Source organism: Vipera ursinii (genome assembly GCF_947247035.1).
Source record: "Vipera ursinii genome assembly, chromosome: 10".
Lineage (NCBI taxonomy): Eukaryota > Metazoa > Chordata > Lepidosauria > Squamata > Viperidae > Vipera > Vipera ursinii.
Genome location: NC_139520.1, coordinates 22,797,588 through 22,820,147, shown reverse-complemented (window position 1 = coordinate 22,820,147; position 22,560 = coordinate 22,797,588). Strand labels below are relative to the sequence as shown.

The 22,560-nt window shown below is 59.6% G+C and overlaps 2 protein-coding genes across 5 annotated transcripts; one reads left to right on the top strand and one right to left on the bottom strand.

Moving 5' to 3' along the window:
* Nucleotides 1-682: 682 nt before the first annotated feature.
* PSMD7 (proteasome 26S subunit, non-ATPase 7) lies at nucleotides 683-3,624 on the top strand. 2 transcript variants are annotated; one of them, XM_083370899.1, is made up of 8 exons: nucleotides 683-858; nucleotides 952-1,043; nucleotides 1,122-1,214; nucleotides 1,296-1,393; nucleotides 1,481-1,561; nucleotides 1,797-1,888; nucleotides 2,079-2,519; nucleotides 3,256-3,624. In XM_083370899.1, the coding sequence occupies exons 1-7, from the start codon at nucleotides 785-787 to the stop codon at nucleotides 2,515-2,517; spliced, it is 969 nt and encodes a 322-aa protein (XP_083227025.1). In that variant the 5' UTR covers nucleotides 683-784; the 3' UTR covers nucleotides 2,518-2,519; nucleotides 3,256-3,624. The 2 variants fall into 2 exon arrangements, with proteins under 2 accessions (XP_083227025.1, XP_083227024.1); XM_083370898.1 differs by having other exon boundaries at nucleotides 2,079-2,527.
* Nucleotides 3,625-4,968: 1,344 nt separating this feature from the next.
* On the bottom strand, nucleotides 4,969-22,554 carry WWP2 (WW domain containing E3 ubiquitin protein ligase 2). Of its 3 annotated transcripts, none has more exons than XM_083370857.1 (24): nucleotides 22,458-22,548; nucleotides 21,981-22,043; nucleotides 20,761-20,908; nucleotides 20,316-20,437; nucleotides 17,215-17,355; nucleotides 16,714-16,810; nucleotides 15,125-15,246; nucleotides 14,756-14,921; nucleotides 13,426-13,515; nucleotides 13,080-13,254; nucleotides 11,717-11,771; nucleotides 10,415-10,496; nucleotides 10,083-10,211; nucleotides 9,913-9,991; nucleotides 9,739-9,810; nucleotides 9,573-9,661; nucleotides 9,093-9,252; nucleotides 7,967-8,100; nucleotides 7,514-7,654; nucleotides 7,248-7,368; nucleotides 6,500-6,604; nucleotides 6,260-6,356; nucleotides 6,075-6,147; nucleotides 4,969-5,982 (listed from the first exon to the last, which is right to left on the bottom strand). In XM_083370857.1, the coding sequence occupies exons 2-24, from the start codon at nucleotides 22,027-22,029 to the stop codon at nucleotides 5,883-5,885; spliced, it is 2,547 nt and encodes an 848-aa protein (XP_083226983.1). In that variant the 5' UTR covers nucleotides 22,030-22,043; nucleotides 22,458-22,548; the 3' UTR covers nucleotides 4,969-5,882. The 3 variants fall into 3 exon arrangements, with proteins under 3 accessions (XP_083226983.1, XP_083226984.1, XP_083226985.1); XM_083370858.1 differs by having other exon boundaries at nucleotides 13,080-13,224; XM_083370859.1 differs by lacking the exon at nucleotides 20,316-20,437 and having other exon boundaries at nucleotides 22,458-22,554.
* Nucleotides 22,555-22,560: the final 6 nt, after the last annotated feature.

Below are 22,560 nucleotides of genomic sequence, written 5' to 3'. Positions count from 1 at the left end.
ACTGGTAACGGTATTTAAAGCACTCCATGGCATGGGGCCGGAGTACCTCAGGGAACATCTGCTGCCGGCATCAAGCTCCCTGCGCCCTGTGCGTTCCCACAGAGAGGGCCTCCTCAGGGTGCCACCGATCAGAGAATGTCGATTGGCGGCCCCCAGGGGGAGATCCTTCTCTGTGGGTGCTCCGGAGCTGTGGAATCAGCTACCGGTTGAGCTCCGGATGGCGCCCGATCTTCGCTCCTTTCGTCGCGATCTTAAGACATTTCTGTTTGTACAAGCCGGCCTAGCCTGAGGGGGAGTGTTGGGGTTATTTTATTTTTTGTGTTTTAACTTTTCTGGGGGTTTTTAGTGTTGTATTTATATTGTTTTTAACTAGGGCAATTTGTTTAATCTTTTTTAATGTTTGTATTCACTATTTTATTCTGCCCTGTGAACCGCCCTGAGTCCTCAGGGAGAAGGGCGGTATATAAATGTTATTAAATTAAATTAAATTAAAAATTAAAGTAGAATAAACGCAACCCGCGAACGGCTATCGACGGACCCAGGAGCAGCACTGCAAAAGCAGGCACAGCGCCCCCGCCCGGCCGGGTCCAGCACGACAGGCGTCCGCTCGGGGCCGCTCTTTCCGGCCCGCTCTTCTGCCCGAGGAGGGAGGGCGGAAGTGCTCCTGAAGCCGTTTCTCGCGCCGGAAGCTCCCGGGAGGCCCGCCCCGGATGGCGCCGTGACTTGGCCGCGGAGCACGCCGGGAGCCGTAGCCCCCGCCGCCGCCGCCGCCGCCGCCGTCGCGATGCCGGAGCTGGCCGTGGAGCGCGTGGTGGTGCACCCGCTGGTGCTGTTGAGCGTGGTGGACCACTTTAACCGGTGAGGAGCCGCCCGCCGGCCCTCCCCCGCCCGCCCCGCCCGGGCTGCTGAGTCACGGGCGCGGCCTGACCTCCTCCCCGCTTGTCTCGGCAGGATCGGGAAGGTGGGCAACCAGAAGCGCGTGGTGGGCGTCTTGCTGGGCTCGTGGCAGAAGAAGGTGCTGGACGTCTCCAACAGCTTCGCCGGTGAGTGCTCCCCCGCCCCTCGCGACCCCCCCGCTCAAGCCCCCCCGCTCAAGCCCCCCCCCCGCTCTACCCCCGCAGTGCCCTTCGACGAGGACGACAAGGACGACTCGGTCTGGTTCCTGGACCACGACTACCTGGAGAACATGTACGGGATGTTCAAGAAGGTCAACGGTGAGTCTCCCCCCCCCCTGGATGGGCCCCGCAGGGACCCTTCCCAGGCTCCCGATTGACCTCCCACCCCCACTTCCCCAGCCCGCGAGCGGATCGTCGGCTGGTACCACACCGGCCCAAAGCTGCACAAGAACGACATCGCCATCAACGAGCTCATGAAGCGCTACTGCTCCAACTCGGTAAGGGAGGCACCCGCCCAGATGACCGGGGGGGGGGGGGCTCCACTCTGCCTGGGGCAATGGGCCTGACGAGGGTCTCCCACTCAGGTGCTGGTGATCATCGACGTGAAGCCCAAGGACCTTGGCCTGCCCACCGAAGGCTACATCTCTGTGGAAGAGGTCCACGATGTGAGTCTCCCAGCAGGGCAGGGGCCGGGCCTTCCCCCAAGCCCCCCCCCCCCCCCGCTCCCCTGCTGGGAGGTTTGGCTTCCCTTTTCCCTTCGGGGAGGAGCAGGAGTGCGGCTGTGGCCTTCATGCAGACCTTCGGTTCCCGCTGTTTAAACGCCTCGCTTGCAAAGACGCCCTTCCTGCCCAGAAGCAGATTCCTTGGCCGTGACGTGCTTGTCTTCTCTTGGCCCTAAAGGATGGAACCCCAACGTCCAAGACTTTCGAGCACGTGACCAGTGAAATTGGAGCGGAGGAAGCTGAAGAAGTTGGTGTGGAGCACTTGCTGCGGTAAACACTTGGGAGGTGGCGGTTTGTGCTTTGTTCTTCCAGCCACCCCAGAGGCCGGGGGGTGGGTGGGCAAAAGACAAGCGGGGCCACCTTCTGGGTCCTGATTACCCAGAAGAGTCACCTGGAGGACGATCGTGAGAATGGCTTGTTTTGTTGACGTGACTTGCTTCCTCCTCCCTCACTCTTCCAGTGACATTAAGGACACCACAGTGGGCACACTTTCCCAGCGCATCACCAACCAGGTCCATGGTTTGAAGGGACTGAATTCCAAGCTCTTGGATATCAGGAGCTACTTAGAAAAAGTGGCAGTTGGCAAGCTTCCCATCAACCACCAGATCATTTACCAGCTCCAGGATGTCTTCAACCTATTGCCAGATGTCAATCTGCAAGAATTCGTCAAAGCCTTTTACCTAAAGACCAACGACCAGATGGTGGTGGTCTACCTGGCCTCTCTAATCCGTTCGGTGGTAGCGCTGCACAACCTCATCAACAACAAGATTGCCAACAGGGATGCCGAGAAGAAAGAGGGTCAGGAGAAGGAGGAGAGTAAGAAAGAGAGGAAAGATGACAAGGAAAAGGAGAAGGAAAAAAGCGAAGTCAAGAAAGAAGAGAAGAAGGAAAAGAAATAGTAGTAATCAGGTTTTGTATTTGTAAATTAAAAGCATTAAATTGCACCAGGCTGCTCTGGTTGAAGGTTCTTCTCTATCTGTGGCTTGGGGGGCACTGAGAGTCAGATGAGTCCACGGCTGCCTGAAATATGCTTGCAGCGGTTGCTGGACAGGCCAAAATGTAAGCAGGCCCTCATTCCACCTTATGGGGGAAAGAAGCCTGGATCCTTTGCGGTCCAAATGCCACACAGGTATCCTTGGGAGGCTGTGGGCTTCAAAGCAGGTGGGATCATCACCCACGGGGGCAGTTTGTGGGGGTTAGGGTTTTTAAGCCAGGGTCTAGCTAAATTCAAGCTTCCGTTACGTTCTTCACATCTTCCTGCCTGGAACGTCTTCCTAGTTATCCACGCAGGAGGGAGGGCTGCTGTGGGAAGGCAGCCCCTCTGCATTCTTGCTAAGAAGCTGAATGTTCCCTGGGCGCTGCCATCCTGCCAACTCAGCAGGGTCGATCTGGTGTCTGCTTCCTTTGGGGGCAAACGGGGCAGGGAAGACTGGTCTCTTGTGCTGGAGCTGAGATTTTTGCACTTCTGATTTCCACCACCAGGTGTCAGCTCTTGCACAACTTGCTGTGGGAAACAGGAGGCCTGGCACTGTTTACACTTCTTTATTTGGGAAGCATGTAAGGGTCTTGCCAGATATTTTTTTTTCTGAGCAGAGAGCCTAAAAATTGTGATTTTTCTCTGCATTTCCATCTTCCAGCTAGATGAAAAACAAGCAGAACTGAAGCTGCCAGGAAGGCAAGACTCCTTGATTTCTGTCGAAGACGGTTCGTCTCCTTCAGGGCCGCTGTCGTGCTCGGCAGATGAAGGGAAGGCCCCAAATGAATAACTTGTTAAGCTCTAAAAGTTTATTAATGGACCATGGTGGTCACATTCACAAAATGCTTAGCCAGAAGAGCCGTATTTTGGCCTAAACTCCTGGTTCCATACAGAAGTTCGTTGGTTTTAACTTTTTAACTGCTACAGTTTGTAAACTTAAGCTTGTCCTAGATTTCTGGCCTAGATTTCAGATTTTTGGTAGTGAACAAAGCAATAAATGCTGGGGTTGGCCACTCCCACTATCTGAGTATATTCAAAAAGTGTAAGCCTCCTTAAAAGAGTATCCCAATTCGAATCAGTTTTTCCCGCTGTGCCATTGCATGATCTTGTCCCAGCCCATCGCCGTCTTGCCAATCCAAATGAAGCTGGAGATCCACCACTTCATTTCTTCCCCAGAGAATAGACTCTTTCTGGCCAGGGACTAGGAGGGACCGATCCAGAGCTCTGGAACCTCACAAAGGGTTGGGGCTGCTTTGAGCCAGCAGTTCAGACTAAGCCCCTCTATCTAGGGGGCAGGCCAAAAGGCCACATCCTTGTGCAAAGGGGGAGGCCCACTTCCAGGGCTCCTGCTGAGCCTGAGGTGTTCCTGGGGCTTCCCTGCTCAAGTGGCTGTGAGGGTGGAAGCTCCGTTGGCTTTGGAGAAAGGGAGCAGCCAGACGGCCCACCCCAGGGGCTTCCTCCATGGGAGGGGTGGCAGGTGGCACAGTTGAAGGACGCCCTGGTGCCCGGGCTTCTCCAATCACTGGGCTTCACAGCCAGAAAGGGCACAGGGGCAGGGAAGGTGGCAGCACCACCGTAGGCAGTTTGAAGTTGGTGGGGAGCAAAAGCTACAACTGGAATGCATGTTCACGGGCTAGCAAAGGGCCCTCTGCTGGCCTCCTGACTTCCCACTGGGTGCTGTAGAGCCCTTCCCTCTGTTCTCCCAGGGAAGAGCAGGATCCTGCCTTTGCAACAGTCCGCTTTGGGCCAAGCAAAATCTGGCTGCTCCTTCGCCAGGCACCTGGAGCCAAGGCCAGGGGAGCAGAGCCCTTTGTGCCAGGCCAGGTTCTTTTCCACCCTCGGAGTGCATACATGGACACCTGGATCGTGCCAAGAGCTGCCTCCGACACCGCCACCCCCTCCAGCTTCCCTCTCTTCCTTCGGCTCCTGGTCTCCCTGGGCCTCTTGTTGCCTTTCTGCACTTGGTGGGCAAGCACCCACTGTCCAGAAGGCTTCACCAGGCGCCTGCCTTGGAGCAGGGTCTCTGGCGACGCAAAGAACCCGCTCACCACTTCCAGCCAGAGGAAACACACAAGCCCCTTTTTGCACCAGGAGCATCCGGCTGCAGGTTTTGCCTGAAGAGGCTAGCTGGTCTGCAGCTTCAGCGCCTGGACCGATTCAGCAGAGAGGCAGGCGCAGAGGCTGCCCACACCATAAACACTGTACAGTCCCCAGCAAGCAGAATGCAATGCAGGCAATGGGCCAGTAGTCGGCTCCCTTGAGCTCAACCTCTTCTCTTCCACCGTAGCTGCTCCCCCCCCTCCCTTTTCACTTGGAAATGAGCCACCTGCCAATTAGGTCCTTCCCCCCCCCCCCCAGCACAGAGACGCACGAGCAGCTGCGGATAGTTTATTGCACAAGAGGTGGCATCACTGAGGCAGATGGTGCAGTACAAAACTAAAGAACCCATCAAAAGCTATTGCAATTCTCTGTCCAGAGACATTTATATACAAATTTATATATTCACATACGTTTTATACACATTCATACACATATTCTCCATGGAGGAAAAGGGCCCCCAAGAGTGCAGGGTGTACAAGCCCACCCTTCCTGGGACTGGAGCGGCCTGCTTCTCTGCCACAAACTCGAGCTGGGGCAATCGGTCACAGAATTCAAATGTTCACACGCAGATCGACCGCAAGGGAGTCCTTCGACTGTCCCTCGTGCTGCCTGCTTTGGGGGACATGCAAGACCTGGAGATTCCCACGGATGCTTCCCAGGGCCCTTCTATGGCCAGGCTCCAGGCCTGCCTCTTGGCTGTGGCTCTCCAGAGACCAGGGGCTGCGCCTTGACAGCCAGAGCCGGTCTGCAAAGGAGCCGAGGCTGCCGGGCACCATCTGGGAACAGGCAGGATTGCCCTGAGTCACATCTTCCAGGCTGGAGAGCAGCCAGTGGAAGCTGCCCCAACTGAGGTCTCGGGGCCAGCCAATCTGTAGCAGTCCCACCCCAGCTGGTAATATTAAGGCAGGGGTGGGGGGGGGAGGATTGCTGAAGTGCTTTGTGGGTGAGGAAAGGGCCTGGCCGGAGCAGCTGGACAGGAGGTGGGGAGAGGTGTGTCTGCAGGAGACCCAAAGTGCCCTTGATAGGAGCTGAGAGGCCAGGGAAATGCAGCTCCCCCCCCCAACCTTGCAGGGGGAGCTTCCGCTACAAGATCTCGCCCCAGCGGTCCCCAAGAGGGTCACTCCATGCCGTGCCCCCAGGATTCTGTTCTTCCTGGCAGGCTCTTCTCAGGCTCCTTCCAGACACCCCTCACTCCTGCCCGAATCCTTCGGTCTCCTCGATGGCGTAAAGCAGCTTCTCCTTCAGCTGCTCGTAACTCTTGTAGGGAGGCAGATCCAGACGGTTGAAGCTGAAAGAGGCAAGGGCTGGTTGGCAGGGGCAGCTCTGTTCCCTTTTGGGGGTGGGGTGGGAGGTCTTGCAGGTCCTGCCACGCTGACTCACCACGTGTGGCTGCGGGGCAGCCAGGTCTCCTTGCCAACTTTGTCAATGCAGAATTTCTGGGGTCCGTTGCTGCCTGATGGAGAAGAGCCATGAAGGAAATACACTCTGCGCATCTGGGGAACAGGTGCCTGACATCCCAAATGCGCCCTCCTTCCCCACTTCATTCCATGGGGGGGCAGACTTACCAATGAGCTCTGCGAATCCTCCGACAGGCAGGCGGCACGTCCCTGTCACAAACTGGAGAAGCCGAATTCTCTTCTCGTTATCCATCTCCTTGACCACCTGCAACCGCCAGATGGCGAGGAGATGGTAGATCTCTTGACCAGTCCTGGGTTCATTTCCCCCCCCCCCCCGTCCATGGACTCTTCCAAAGGATCCAAGGGCTGAGGGGCTGCAGAGCCCTCCTGGTCTCTCTGGCTCCTCACCTGCCAGAACCACTGGATCTGCTTGCTGCTCTTGGTGTAATGCCTGTAGATGGTGTTCTTCTGCCAGTCGCTCATGTCAATTTCCTGCATGCCACACAGCATCAGCTGGAGAAGAAGCAGGAGGAGACCCGGTCGGTGCCACCTGTCCAAGAGGCTTCCGGGAGGGAGCTGAGGCAAGCTCTCTCGGCAGGCCAGCTTAGCTGCCAAAGGAAACTCGCTGGCCGATGAAACGGAGGCCATGAATCAAAGATGCTTCCATATGTGCATTTGCAGAGGAATAAAGCAAGACCACCTGCAGTAGCCTTCCTGGATGGTGCACCGGCCCTGCCAGGAGCTGCCAGCCTGGCCCTGGAAGGGAGGTTTGGAAGGCAACCCTCTCGTCCACCCAGAACGCCCTTCTCATCTGACTGACTGGCTAGAGAGCCGGTTTGGTGTTGCGTTTAAAGCACCAGGCTAGAAATGGGCAGAGCTCTGTACGCACGAAAGCCAGCCACTCCCTCTCAGCCCCAGGGGGAAGACAACGACAAACCACTTCTGGAAAGCCTGCCAAGAAAGCCTCAGGGACCTGTGCAAGCAGCCTCAAGGAGTCAAAAACTGACTCCGGGGCCAAAACCCCAAACTGACCCTGAACAAATAGCAGCCTCCCTCAGCCGGATGAGGCTGTGAGGCTTCTGGCTCTCAGGGCCGGGACCGGCAGCTTCCTGAGAAAAGAGCGGTGGTCCCTGCTCCCACGTGGCGGCCTGCTCACCTCCAGCTCTTTCTCGTCGAAGTAGCGCAGCCACTCCAGAGGGGCCACCTCGTTGAAGCCGTCCAGGAAGGCCTTGGTCTGCTCCTCAACACCCCGTGTGAACCGCCAGTCAGTCAGCAGCCTGCAAGGGGAGAAGGCCGCTCAGCCACCCCCGGATCCTGCCCTCCTCCCCCTCGGTAAAACCCGGTGGCCCAACTGCTCGACCCTGCAGGGGTCCCAAGCACCCCCAGGGCCACCAGCAGGAAGGTCCAGGGGACTCAGCTCACATGATGTACTCTTCCTTGTTCTCCTCAGTGACCCGGAGTTCCTCCCCGCCCTCTTTCAGCTCGTGGGTGGTCACCTTGCCAAGGACTTCCATGTCCTGCATGAAGTAGAGCTCCAGGGCGCACTCCTCCAGGCTGTTCTCCCTGCAAGGGTCAGAGAGAAGCTGGGGTGGCCCCCGGGGTAGGGGCCTGGGGCCTCAAAGCGCCTTCCACAAGGCCAAGCAGAACTCTGGCCGGCAAGCCCTCCAGGACCACTCCCCGTGTCGACTTCTAAACTGCCCCGACACCTAAAGCTGTATCCCAAGGAACCACAGCGTAAGGGGCTTGGCAGCTAGAAACCCACCCCCCTTGCCCCCCTCCCTCCAGGAGAGCAAACCTAGAGGGCGGTTCTGCTCTCCTGCAGACACCGAGGGGGCTCCCTGTGCAGGAGCCCAGACGGGCCTCGGGAGAACTGACTTGATCCAGAGGATGGAGTTGTAGAATTCGGGGTCGATGGACTCCAGGTCCTTCAGGGTGGGGCGCTTGTTCAGCATCCGCTTGTAGAAGGGCAGGGTGAAGCCCGTGTCGATAAACTTGCCGTGGTAGAGCGCCTGCAAAGAAAGGGGTCCTCTCAAGGCGCCAGTCCTGTCCCCAAGACCCCGAAGGGCGGCCCAGCATTTCAGCAGCTGAACTGGGCTCTAAGCAACAGCTGCGCCGTCCACCTCGGCGTGACACAGAAGCCCAGCAGCGTCCCCAGAGCAGCCTGCCACAGGCCTGCCTGCCCAGAACTGCCCAAAGCTTCGGCCACCACCGGGGCTGGTGAAGAGGGCACTGCCCCCTCCCTCTCTGCTAAGAAAAAGCAAGGCTGCGATTGGAGAGGGAACACCAAGGCCACTGCCTGTGCCCCTTTGCATCAGCCATTAGGCCAGCCTCAGTTCTGCCTGATTTGTAGGCTAAGTCTTAAGCGGAGACAGAATACTGATTTTTTTTTAAGAAAAGGAAATATTTTCATTCCTATAAAATGCACTGTCTTATTTTCCCCATATTTTTTTCTTTCCCTCCTTTCCAAAGCACCCAGGTCTTGTAAGCCCCTGCTCCCTCCCTCCCTTGCTGGCAGCCAGGCCCCATAACCTGACAACGCCCGCCCCCAGGCCTGCCTTTTCCCCAAAGGCCTCCCAAAGGAGGCCCCAGGAGAGAGCAGGCGGTGCTGGAAAGGGCCTGGAAACCTCCCCTTGGCCCAGGGGGGAAGCGTCCACGCCACCCTCCCTGACTAATAAAGGGCATTCAAAGGCATCAGTCGAGCTCACAAAATCATCTGTCTTTTACCAGATTCTGCCTGACCTGGCTACTCTAAACTAAGGTGGCTCTCCTCCTCCAACGTTACCAAGTCGGGGAGCCCTTTTGCTCCAAATGAAGTACCCCCCCCATTGCAAACAAGTTGCCCCTGGAGGGGGTGCTGCGGGCCAGCCAGGCTGCTGCCTATCCCCACCAGCCCACCTTTGCCAAAAGCACTGAAGGTGGGCGGACACCTGGACTTTGACCCCAGCCAGCCAGGGGAAGTAGCTTGGGTCCCCCTGGGGTTAGAAGGGAGGGACTGGCTCACCATGGCGATGAAGCGGCCAATGAAGCGGAAGTAGGTGAGGTGGTCGGGGTTGATGGAGGAGGCAGGGTTGATCTGCAGGCAGTAGTTGTTCTTGGCGGCATACTCGAAGAGGCAGTACATGGGGTTCAGCACCTCGTGGGACAGGAGGAAGAACCACTCGCTGGGGAGGGAGGAGTGGCTGGTGAAGCTCCTTTGCCCCCTGGCAGGCGCCCCCCCAGCCTCTCTCCCCGAGCCCCGGCTGCCTTGCGCGGTGTAGAGCCCGGCATCCCGTCCGTGGTTCTACCCTGTGGTAGAACAGCACCAGGTCACCTACCATAGGGTAAAACCACTGGCGGGACACCGAGAGAACTCCCGGCGGCCCTTGGCAGGCAGGAGTGCATGGCTGCCCTGCTCCTTTCTGCCTGCTTCTTCCACACCTTCCAGGAGGACGGGATAAAGTTTCGTGTGTGTGTTAGAACATCATGCCCTGCCGACACTCACCGGGCAATGCCCCCGTAGTCCAGTCCCTCCTCCCCACGCATAATGATGTACAGCCGGCGCCGCAGGTCGTAGGGCTTCATGTTCATGATCTGGAAAGAGAAGCCGCAGTGAGGGTCAGCCTGGGGGGGGGACGGAGAGGGGGTCCCCCGCAAAGGCTCAGGCTCACCTGCTGGAAAGAATCCTCAAAGAGCGTCTGCCGCGAGACGCTGATCTTGACGTGGCTGGGGAGGGCATTGGACTGTGGAGGAGAAAGGGCCATGAGGGTCCTACCGGCTGCGCTGCCAGCCCCCCTCCCCCAGCCGTACCTTGGCACTGCCCGCCCTGCCCCCCAAGGACTCACATGGCAAAGGAAGCGGAACTGGTGAAACTTCCAACGGAAGCTCCGGTCGTAAGCGCCCGGGGAGCCCCCCTGCTTGCTCCTAGGAGGGGAGACAGAGATGAAGGCTCCCACGGCACTTGGGGCGCCCAGAGGCCCAGCTGGCCCCGTTCGCAAGGCAGGGAGGGACATACCCAGACTCAAATCCAGGGCGGGGGTCTTTGAAGGTGGTGGTGCGGGTGTTGTGATCCACAAAGTACCGTACCCGCTCGCTTGTGTACTTCATCTCCCAGCCGGGGGGCAGTGCCGGCTCCTGGATCATCCTGGCCACAGGAGGGAAGGGTGCCCAGCTGGTGATTCGGCCACATCCCCTCCCTCCCTGCTGGGCCCGTCCTGTCCTGCCTCGAGGCCCCTCTGGGAGCAGGCAGGACATTGGGGGGAAGCACCCTAGCCCGGCCCTCCAGCCAGCAGACTAAGAGGGGCGCTGGGACAAAAGGCAGTTCAGGCGTGCTGGTGTGCTACCCACCCCTGCGTGCGAGGGTCTTCCCATTGTGTGGTGCGGGTGTTGTGGTTCACATAGTACACTCGCCCATTGTCCTGCCGCTTCTCTGTAAGGGAAGGAGAGATGTGGAGACGCTTCTGGACAGCAGCACAGAGCCCCAAGCAGAGCTCTGAGAAGCTCTGGCAAAGCTGCCCCACAACAGCCTAACCAGGAGGGAAGCCGGGAGCACGCCCCACCCGAAGCCGGGGTTTGCTGATCCTGAAGGGCTCTGGTTCAGCCCCCCCCTTCTTTGGGCCCCCAGGACCGGATGGGCCCCAAAGGACTGCCTTCTCTAACCCACGGGATGGACAGACGCCCCACTGGAGAAGGGCAGGACCGGCCCAGGGATGGCCGCTGAACTGCTCAGTCTCGGCCCCAGAGAAAGGCCAGGGGGCCGGCTGGTCAAGGTCAAGCGGACAGCAGGGGCACCTGGAAGGCACCAGGGCCCCCCGCTCGTCCCATCGGGCTCAGGCTGCCTCCTGCTGGGCCCTCTGCACACGGTCTGTGCCTCTTGGGACCGTCTTGGCCACCAGAGCCTCGGGGCCCAAGGAGCAGGACTGGGAGTCCTGCTGAAGGGCCTCGTGGCGGACCCCCTCCCCTCTCCCCCCTGCCATTCTGCTCTGCCCCCAGCCTCGCACCCCCCTCCCCTGCCCAGCTGAGAATGCTCCCAGCACCCCAGAAAAACCATTTGGCTCTTCTGCCCTAAGAACGGGGGACTCGCGACCCTTGGAAAGGCAGGGAGAAAAGCTGTTTGGAGCATTATTGATAACCCAGCTGTATTTTGGACGACTCCAGGCAACGTACAGAATGCTGCTGCTTCCCATCTTCCCCACAACCCTGCGAGATGGGCTGGGCTGAAAGAGAACGGCTGCCCAAGGGAGGACTCGCACTGAGAGCTTCCTGGACCCTGGTGCAGCTGCAAGCCATCTCTCACTAGGCTTCACTACCACAGAACTGTGTGGATCACTCCTGAGCAGGTGGGCTCCTGGCCCCCTGGCTTGTGCTGCAGTGCAAGGGCCACAAAGCTGCCATGAGGCCGTTTCATCACCCACCCACCCCTCAAGATTCTCGTCACAGACTTTGGGGCTCCCTCGGTCTCTCAGGGATCTCCCAGGGAAACTGGGCTCACCAGCAACGAAGTTTCCCCCTCCCCACGTGAAAAGAGATGAATGCAGAAACTCCAACAGAGGCCCCTCAGTGCAGGAGACAAGAAAGTAGGCAGATTTACAAAGGCAGGATTTGAATTCAGAGCCCAGAACAGGCTGCACTGGAGTTCAAAGTACTTACCCCAGCCAGAAGGAAGTGGGCCCAAGGGGTCATTGTCAGCAGCCGTGCCGGAGGACTGGAAGGAGCAAAGGCAGTAGTGCCAGGCTGGTCAGGCTTGGAGGCAGCAACCGCTGGCTCCTCTCCCACCCCTGGCGCTGCCCACTTTGCCCAGGGGCTGCAAGGGGAGCCGAGCGGCATCTGGCGTGTCCTGCTCAGGGCAAGAGCAGGAGCGCCTCTGGCCCCGTGCTGGCTGAGGCGATGAGCCCCACCACAGCCCCACAGCCAGCTCCTCCAGCCACACGCAACAGGGGAAAAATATCGCAGGCCTTTCCAATGAAATCATTCCCACCAGCCCGCCACGCCCAGAGCTTCCTGGCTCGGCCTGACGCCCACCATCGCCTCCTCCCCCTTGCACGGGGCCATGAAACCAACGCCTGGGCGCGAGGCAGGCTCGGCCTGAGAGGGCACATTCATGCCACCCAGACAGGCGTCTCCCCAGCACCCCCCTCCGCCCAGGCCGGTACAAAGCACCTTTATGTAACTCCGGGCCAAGGGGGGCGGGCCGGGAGGTGCGGCACAGCCGGTTGTTTAGATAGCCCCCTCCCCAGCTCTCAGCAGGGTCTCCGGAGAGAGCAGCCAGCCGGAGTAGTCAGAGCTAGGAGGCTGAAAAAGCAGTTATTGTGCCCTAAAGGTGCGTAGGGCTAATTCCCACCCAATAAAAGGCGGGGGGGGGAGTCGAATCCTAGCCTACACTGTGAAGTTGCACAGAGCAGCTTGTTAGGGACTTTGCTCCCCGAACGCCTAGCCGCTCCAGCCCAGGACGGTGCTGCCAATGAAGGGCACAGGAGGTGCCTTTTCAGAGCGACCTGCCCCCCGGCGTCCTTGGCCCCGTCACGCCAGAGAATGGAGCCCTTCTTCTCTTCCTTTCCCTCCCCTTCCCTCCCCTTCCTCCCTCCCCACCTACCTAGCTACCTGCCCTGCCCTGCATGGCTGCCCCTGCTGCCGCCTGAGCCAACTGCCAGGGACTGCCCGGCCCTCGGGTCTTCAGAGCTGGGCAGCTGAGAGTCCTAACAAGGGAGGCTGAGCAACGCAGCCCAGGGCAAAAGGGCTTTCGCTTCCTGCTCTGCTTGCCTTCGTCTGACTACTGTCTGGATTAAAGATGGCCGCTTCCCACCTAGGGGCCCTGTTCTCCAGGTTTCTTGGAAGATTCAGTGAAGCCAGAAAGATCCTCCAATTTCAAGAATGCTTGAGAAGAAACCCCCCCAAAGGGGGGTCTGCCTGAACTGCGGGACCCAACCGCCCTTCCTTCTGTCAGCTTCCAGCCGGGTCTTTTGCCTCTGAGGCGCCGCAGCGGGATCCCCTGGGGGGGGGTGGCAGCCCCTACCTGGTAGAGGAACCTCTGGCTGAACTGCTGCATGGCGCCTTGGAGCTGATTGCGCTGACTCTGCCACTGCTCGTAGGTGCGCACGTACTCAGCTGTGGGGCGCTGCCACGTGGTGGTGCGTGTATTGTGGTCCACAAAGTAGTACCTGCCACGGGGGTCCACACGTTTCTCCCAGCTACACAGGAAAGGGAGGCGGCCTTGTCAGGGTCCCCCATGTCTGGCCAGGGTCAAGGGGCGTTTGGAGGGGGGGCACCGCCCTCTAACTGCTGGCCTGAAGCCGGAATCTGCTGCCTTGGGGGCCGCCTGGGCATCCCCCAGGCCAAGCCCTGCAACTTGCAGTACCTACCCTGGTGGAAGGGGGCGCTCCCAGGTGGTGCTCTTGGTGTTGTGGTCCACATAGTAGACCCTCCCGTTAGGCAGCTCCCGCTGCTCCCACCTGAAGGAAAGGAGGAAAAAATAAGGGGAACTGTGGGGGCCGTTCCCATAGTCCCCCCCCCCGGGCTTCCCTCTGTGGGTTTGGGAATCTCTTGGAAAATCAAGCTGGGCCTTGTGGGGACTCACAGCAAGTGCCTGAATGCAATCTCTGCCGTCTCAAATAGGATCCCCCTCCCATTTTTGTCTGGCCAGGGAGAACAACTTCAGCCCCTGACAGGCATCTCCCTGGTCAAGGACCTCCTGCTCTCAAAGTCCTGAGGACCAGACTCTTAAATACAGCAAAGACAGCTGCTGCTGTACCCCCCTCCAGCACCTGCAAGCAAGCCGCGGGCCAAGCACAGCAACCTGGGCTGCTCGTCTCTGGCGGCTGAGGCTGATGTGCCTTGCTGGGAGCAGGACAGCCAGGCTGAGCAAGAGGCCCGGCCTCGCGCCTGTGCTGTGCTTGTGGCAGGCAGCATAATGCACCTTTGTGTGCAGCAGAGACAGGCGAATGGGGAGCGGGCGCACACCCTGGGTTAATGGGGACGGGACGGACCAGACGCACTGCTGATAGGAACCAGATGCTGGGCTGGAGGACAGGAAGTGGGGGCAGCCAGTAAGTCCACTGGGGAGGGGGCTTCTGAATGGGTCCCCAGGAAACCGTCTCCTCTGCAGAGCCCAACTCCAGCACTTTGAAGCCCGCACCGAGGCCAACTGGGCTTAGCAAAGCAGGGTTCTGGGTCACTGGAGGAGAACGGAGGGCCAACACAAGTCGGGGTGTGAAGCCACCAGGGACCCCCCTCCCCACCTTCTGGGGGAAAGAGGATTCAGGGACTGCATGCAGGAGTCTTGCCCCCAGACCACAGGGACTCTCTGCTCACCGCAGCCGATCCCCGGACGAGGCAGGGGATGAAAGAGCTTCTGAGAGGCTGGGATTTTTCCAACAGCCGCTGAGCCAAACACAACAGGGCTCCACACAACTACACAAGGATGCACTGAGTACCCAGCGGTGACACACCCACCCAGGAGACACCGTACTAAGAGTGCTTCCATTGGAAAATGCGGGAGACTGCTGGGCTCTGGAGGGGGGGTTGTCGGCACGCAAAGAGCCTTCTGTGAAGGGAGGCCAGAGCTGTGTGCCAGACTGCCGGCCTCTCCTTCCAAGGCCTGCCCCAAAGCCCCCCCCCCCCCCGTCTGCTGAACAAACCCAAAGACGCCCCCTCCTTCCTGGCTCTCTAGGTGGAGGGCTCCTTGCCCCTTACCCAGATGGCAGAGTCTCCAGCGCCTGGACTGCCCCGTGGGAGGACTGGCTGCCCGAGCCTGGCTCCTCTGCCTCTGCAGGGGGGTGAGCCGCATTGGGTTGGGGGGATCCCTCTGGGGGCGCAGCCCCCTCTTCCTCAGCTGCAGAGCTCTCGGACTCTCCATTCACTGCAAAGAGAGAATCCCCTACTTTGGCTCAAAAGTGCTTCGTCCCACAGTGGCACAGAGGCCCCAGGCACCTCTGGGGGCTGCTGAACCACAATTCCCAACAGCTCCAGCCTGAGTGCAGCACCTGGAGCCTCATCACCACCACAATGCAACTGTCAACCTAGGGGCTGCTAGACAGGCATCTCCCCTCTTCCCAGGCCAACCTGCCCTGCTCTGGCTGCCCTCCAGGCCTCTGCCCAGCTGCTGAGGCTCGGTCTTCAGGATCGGGCTGTGATGCAGGGTGGCCACATTCTGCCTCGGGGCTTCCGCTGCTGACCTGGGTGCTCTGGGGAGGAAAGAAAAGAGGAGATCACCACTGATGCCTGCCCCCCCCCAGGCCTCTTCACAAAGAGGGACTGGGGTTGCCACTGCACCGTTTGTTCAGTTCCTGTAACTCCTGGGCAAGAGGGGAGCTGGGCAGAATGCCCAGGAGGCCTCCGCGCCATCTGGGGGTCTGGAGGGTTAGCAGCCCCAGGAGAGGCTTGGCACAGACGGCCACCAATTCTCCTACTGGGCGCCAGCATCTCCCCGGGCCTCGGATGAGCCCAGCTGGTTGACGTGAAGAGGGTGGGCCCCGGTGCCTGGCCTGGGATGCACCGTGTGAGCCACACACGGGCCGGGCGGGCCTGGCTCAGAGCTGGAAAGCTGGCCGCCTCTGCCCTGGGCCGGCCTGTCCCTGCTCAGCACCCTCACGCTGCGGGACCCCAAGGGCCACTCAAGCGTTCAGGGCAGAACTAGGGAGGCCTCTCAAGCAAACTGCAATTCCCAGAAGCCTCAGCTAGGCTGTCCCCTTTCCTGAGGCACTAAAGACCCATGTTATAAGATTGATGACAAAGATCAACCAATACAATTATAACCAACTCACTGAGTCACCCGATGGGGTGGTATGATCCCACACATCAAAAATGCCATGGAACTAACACCAGGTCGGGCACAGGCGAAGGGGAGAGAAAACAGCAGAAGCAAGCCTGGGGGCAGTGGGTGCAAGGCTGTCCCTGGCATGCGGTACGAGGCAGGGAGGCACCCCCCCCCCACACACAGAGGCTTCCAGAAACCCAGTGGCTGCTTCTGAAGAACGACTAGCAGTGGCTGAGAGGGCTGAATGTACCTTCCTATGGGCTCCTAACCTGGGCTCCTAAAAGCCAATTATCTTTTAACAGCTTGTGGAAGTGAACCAAGGAAGTCACGTGGCAAAGCTTATGGAGCTTAATATAGGACCAGGGAAATGACAGGGGTGGGCACCGGGCCCACAGAGCCAGGAGGCGGGGGAGGGCAACCACAGGCCAGGAGAGCAAGCCAGGGCCTCAGCTCCCCCATCCAAGAGCCTGTGCGAGACACAGAGCCACCATGCCAGAGGCCCAGCATGGGCAGAACAGCAGAGGAGACTTTTGGGGGGGCAAAGGAGCAGCAGAGGCTGGGTGACGCATCTCCAGCTCTCCTCCCTGATGCCGGTTCCTCACTCAGGAAAGGCGCAGCCAATGTGGCAGTCGGACCCCCCAAGCACACACACAAGGGAGTGGCCCGAGATGCAGCCCCTGAGCCCCCTCTGAGGGAGCATTTGCTGCAGCCAACTGACCCACAGGGCGTCTGGCCAGGGGCTCTGCAAGGGCCCCACAGGACGACCTCAGCTAGGAGGAGGGAAGGGCAGCACGCTTTGGGGGGAGCAGTCGGGCTGGCTCTCTTCCCCCTGCAGCCCAAGGAGCCTTTGGGCAACTTCTCCACCCTTGTGGGGCACTCCCACCCGGAGCCTTACCTGGACCAACCGCCAAGGCAGTTTGTGCCGGAGGCCTGGGGCCTGTTCTCCGGGGATGCAGCTGGGTCCCCAGACTCCCTCCCGGCTCCCTGGGGCCCTGAAAGTGCAAGAAGTGGGGAATGCAGAAAGCCAAGCCTGGAGAGCATCCTGCCCCGTCCTCCCCCCCCCCCAGGACTGAGGGCTTACAATAGAAGAAAGGCCTGGAGAAAAGTTTCGGGGTTCTGTGGGGCGCCCAGAGGTATCTCCCTTTGTGCCTCAGGCGATTTTGCCCAGGGTGGCTCCCTGGGTCGGTGCTTCCCAGCAGACCCCAGAGCCCATTCCCAGAAAGCCCCCGGAAGGTGCCAGCCTCGCTTACTTGCCGCAGAGCAGGAGCCTCTGCCCAGAGGGCTCAGCTGGTGGGGCACGAGGCTCCTGCAGGCTCCCCAGGGCACAGCCCCACCACTGGAAAGGCAGACGGGGACAGGAAGGGCCAGCCATCCTGGGCAGCGCCTCCTCGCTCACCTTCGCCTGTTGCCACAGGGCCATTAGGCAGGCTGCCCACCTCAATGCCAGGCCCATCCAGGAAGACCATCAGCTCACCACCCGAGAGGAGGCCGCCTTTGTTCTCTGCCTGCAGGTTCAAGGTCATCGGCTTGTTCTCCACTGCGAGGGTGAAAGCCATCGCCCATCAGCGCCCACAATGCCCGAGCCTGCTTCACCCAGGGCTCTGCTCTCCTCCTCACGGGCAGCCTGAGCAGAGCTGCCAGCTCGACCCCCTGCAGGATCCATTGCCTCCCCATCAGCCCCTGTTCCCACCTGCTCTCCGGGGCCCAACTCCAACTGCACAGAACTGAGGGCAGCCTGGCATGAAATACCCCAAAGATGGCAGCCTTGCTCAGGACACCCTGCAGAGACACCCCACCCCCCACCCCCACTAGCCTGGTTTCCAGAAGGGAGCCCAGCAGGCTGCCCGGAGATGTCTCTTTTCATGCTGGGGGAGACATCCCATAAAGACCTTTGACTTCTGTTCTGCCCCATCGCAACCGTCCACTTCCCCACTGCTGCTACCCGGATCCTCTTTGGCCCCCAGAAAGATGAGAGGCCCCCTCCAAGGGGAGGACTCAGCACATCCCCACATAAGGAAAGCCCCACTTGTGGGCCCCATCAAGGCCAGGCCCCCTTCAGTTGTTCAGTGGGGGTCCCCAGAGAGGGGCACAAAGGCACACTGAGCCTTGAATGGGCTTCCAAGCAGCAGAGCTTCCCGTGGCTGGGACCCCCACTGGGGGGGCAGGAAGAGGGAGTCTCGGGCAGTAGCCCCAGCAGGGGGGGGGAGCAGGCCAGTCGCCTCCCAAAAAAGGGTCCCTGATGCACCTCCCAAGGCTGAATGAGGAGTCTGGGGGAGGGAAAGGAACGGAATTGGGCTTGGGAAGAATAGCCCTTACAGGAAGGATATTTGGTTTAGAGAGAAAGGAAAAGTCTTAATTTTGGGCTGGGTGGAGAAGTGTTTGAAAAGGGTACATAAAAGTACTCCAGAATTGCAACTAGTCACAAATTAGTACATTAAACTTGCCAATAAAGGGGGAAAAAGAATTTTAAAACTACAATATGGCATTCTCTCTTTTTTAAATAGCGCCCAGATTCTCTTCTGGAAAACTGTTTTCAGTGTTGATTCCATATTTTAAGATCTGGAAATCCAGAGGCGCTCCGTGGAAAAAGCTGGAAGTAACAGGTTGCACCGAAGTTGAGAAGCAGCAGCCCCCTCCCAAGTCTTGAAAGGCTGCTGAACAGCTCTGTGTGTGCAGGGAGAGAGAGAAGGGGCCCCAATACCCAGTTTCCCATGGGGTGAGTCCTGCTGGAGGGGCTGCCCTCCCTGGCCCAGGAGAGCCCCCACGCCAAGCAGCAGCCTGTATGGCTGTTGTCTGCAGAGATAAGCCAGCCTTTGCTCCTTCCTCGCATGCCACCATTGGCACCGGCTGGAGCTGCAAAAATGGGGGGGGGACCAGAAGGGGGCAGGGAGGGCTCTGTTTCGGCTCTTCAGTAGAGTCCACCCATAGAACTGACTGGTTTTCTGTTAACACCCCCTCCCCCCACACACACTCTCTCCTCCAGGTACAACCGTGATCAGGAAAACAACTACCCACCCAGCCCTCCAGCTTTGGCACAGGGCCTCCTCCCAGCCCAGCTGCAAGACAGCGCTGGGGTTGGGCTCATCAGGCCAGCCAGGAAAGGGAGACCCCTCCCCACTAAGAGTGGAGAGCAAAGAGGCCCTTGCAAGGAGGTGCTGGAGGGGTCTGGATGTGTTTCATTCCTCCTGCAAAGGGCTGCCTGCCTCCCCATTCCCACCCCCCACCTCTGACAGGCCATTGAGGAGCAGAAGGGGCCAACAAGCAGCCTCAAACTCAAGGAGGGGGGCAATTGGCAGGGCACAGGAAGACCAGCTGGACCCCACAAAGCGGTTGAAGGCAGCTCCTGGGGACTCTGTTGCCTCAGTGTTTGGCCAGAATGGGTCATTGCTTAAAGAAGGATGGCCAAGCAGGAGAGCCACCAGGTCAGTCCACCCACGTCTGCTCTTCCCATCAAGTGGCACCTCTTGGGCAGAGCCTGGCAAGAGGGAGCCAAGCCAAGGGCCAGGCACTCTTTCAGAGAGGCGAGTTGGCCTCCCCCTCCTCACTCTCCCTCAGTGGTGCCTTCCAAAGACTTTGGGATGTGAAATCCATCGGTTGTCCCGTTCCTGGGGAAAGCCAGGCAGAAATGCCAGCTCTTCCCTTGGGAAATGCAGGCGACGGAGCAGCCAGGCCTCCCCATCGCCCCAAATCTCTCTGACTCTGGGTTATGACAGCTGGAGAAGTGTCCACCACGGAGCCCTGGGGCCCAGCTGGTGTTCAAAGCCTTTCCTCGCAGTTGAGGCCAGGCAAATTCCATTCTGTATCCAGCAGAACCGTCTCCATTTGCTTCCCCAAACTGCCTTTTGCCTTATGAAAGGAGCATTGTATGCACAGAGGACGGCGATGGCTCCCGTGAGCAAGCAGATGGGAAAAGGGGAGGCTCACCCCAGTATTGCCCTCTGGCCCCAGCCACTAAGTGCACTTCAGGGCCCAGGCAGCCCCCAAAGGCCCCAGTGCTTCCAAGGGCAGCTATGGCTCCCAGAACCTCACACGAGGGTCCTGACTCAATCTGGCACTCTTGTGCCAAGTGGTAGAGATCTCCAAGGTAGCAGGACCAACACTGCCAGACCAGAAGACTGGAGCCCCCACTCCTGGCTCTCCTCATTTTCTTTCAGCCCAGCCCCACTCAGGAGGCGAGAGCTTCCTCTGCATGGGACCCGGGGGGGGGGGGAGGAGCTGGGCTGAACAGACTGAGTGCTGTGCTGCCCCTGAATGGAGACCTTTATGCAGCACAGCTGCCGAGGGCCACCTCAAGTAGCTGCCAAGGGGGGCAGCAGATGGCCAGCAGCCAGAGGAGGGATGACCTCCTTCCTGGCAGCTGCTGCTGCCGCCATCGCCCCACTGCGGGCCTAGGAGGCCGCCCAGCTGCTGACAAGGTGGCCTTGTTCCTTTCCTGTTTCTGCTGCCAGGAGGCCCAGTGAGGCCAGGAAGGCAGGGCTGAGTGGAGCAGAGAGATACCTTTCCCCTTGCTCTGCTTCAGCATGCTGGAGAGGTTGACAGACGCCACTCCAAGCAGCTCATTGCGCAGGGTGTGACAGCTCCAGAGCTTCAGATCCAGGTGGCTTTGAGAAGTGACGTTCCTGGGAGAGAGAAGGATGGGCTGTTGAGCCCCTGGAACCAGGCTGACAGGCAAACCATTAAAAAATTGGGGGGAAACCTAAGCAGGACCCAAGAGCAGAAGACAGAAGCACCCAGCGTTCTGCTCTCTCTTTCTTTCACACTCTTAAGAGCAGACCAACCTGGAGGCAGTGGTGGCAGAGGAATCAGCAACCCACCAACCCAGCCCTGGGTCAGCAAGAGGCTGCTTCTATGGTAGGCAGCCCAGCTGATGCAGGAATGTATGGCTGAAGGAACAATACTGTCCCTCCCCCCACCCCCAAATGCTCAGGGCCTCGGTCCTTACAGCACCAGGCTCTCATTCCAGAGCAGCTCGGAGCTCCCGGTCTGCTTCCCTGTTTTCTTGGCCTCATTGGCGAGTCCATCTACTACTATCTCCACAAAGGAGGTGATCCGTGACTGGCGGCCCTGGGCCTTGGGCTTTGCTGAAACAACTGTGGAAGGAAGAAGGGACAGATGTGACCGCCTGCACTCATCCCAACTTCTACCCCCCTCCTCCCCTCTCCCCCTCCTCATCCAGTCCACTCTGCACAGAAGCATTTGTCCTTTGAGGCCCTGGGGCAAAAATGCACACCAACTTTTGTTTCAATCAATTGGAAGCATTTAGACAAAGTTTCATAGGTGCAAAGCAGCCATTGTCTCGATGGGCCAACTGAGGGAGCACCCTCTAGGCATCCCCACATCTGGAGCCAAATCTCCCTGGAAACCTCCCAGGTGGCAAAGTTGGGAGGGAATCAGGGCAGCGCCAGCGGCCGAGCAGACTGTGGGAGAAGCTGCTGAGCTTTGGGAGCCCCCTAGTGGCACTCAGGGGGCATAGCAAGCAGCTGGCATCCTGAAGGGGCCACCCAAGCAAGCACTTCCTTGGGCAAGGGGCGTGCCGAGGGCCTCCCCCCATCTATGCTGCATCTGTACCAGGCTGAGTTACTGGTTCCAAAGGACACAGAGTTAGGGGCAAGCAGGGAGTGACCATGTTTTTCAGGGTCACTAAACAGGAAGAACAAACGCTACGCAGACAGCTTTCCAGATAGTGTGTGTGAGCTTTAAAGAAAGGGGTGTATGTAAGAGAAGAGAGAGACATTCTCTCACATACCCCAGTAAGACCTAGGCTGAGCAACCCGAGCTGCAGTGAATGGTTCGAGGAAATGTCACCCTGCACACGGAAGCCATGAGAGGGCTGGTTTCCTGCTAAGATACCCAAGAACAGTTCAGAAACTGCATCTGCTCTTATGAAAGCTGCCAGGAGACGATTCTTGGGATGACAGGAAGAGCTCCAGTCTCCCCTCACCCCCAAGAGAGCGCCATGGGTTCCTCCACCAGAAAAAAAACAAAACAGCATTTCACCCTTCCCTTACGGCAGAGGAGGAGGAAGGCCGAGAAAAGCTGATGCTGGCCGTGAACCTTGGCCAGACGGGAGGGGAGCGCTTCCTCCCCTGGCAGGAGGGGCCCCAGCCAAATACGGGGCTGGGGGCAGTCAGAAGGGCAGGCTAAAGGTAAAGCGGGACCCACCTTTCACAGTCAGTGGAGATTTCTCCCCGGCAAGCCCCTCGGAGGCCATCTGGTCATCAGGACCTGCAAGAGGCGGGGGACAGAGCCTCAGCTGCAGGCTGGGCCGTCCGCAGAGCATCCCCGACGCGACGGGCTCTCGGCCCAGCCCCGCAAAGAGACCGGCCTGCTGCCGAGGCCCCTCCCCACTGAGGGGCTTCCCGTGGGCCGCCCGAGAGCGCGGCGACCACCGCGGGACGAGCCCGGAGCCCCAGCTCCGCCGCAGCTCGGGGAAAGGGGCAGCCTCGGCGAGGTCCCGTCGCGGCGCGGCCAGCCAGAGGAAGCCGGGAGGGGCCAAAGGGGCGGCTCGGCGGGGTTCGGAGGGCGCCGCCGCTCCGGGGGAGGCCTGAGGCGACCCTCCCGCCGCGGTGGCGGGGAGCGCGGCCCAGAGCGGGCCGAGGAGAATGGGCTCGAGCTCTGGCCGGCGCTCCCTCAACCCACCTGCGGAGCGACGCGGCGACTGCGACCTCCGGGGCCCCGCCGGCCTCTGACTGGGGATTCCCGGCGCGGCCGCGGAGCGCTTCCGCCTCTGGAGCCGTCACGT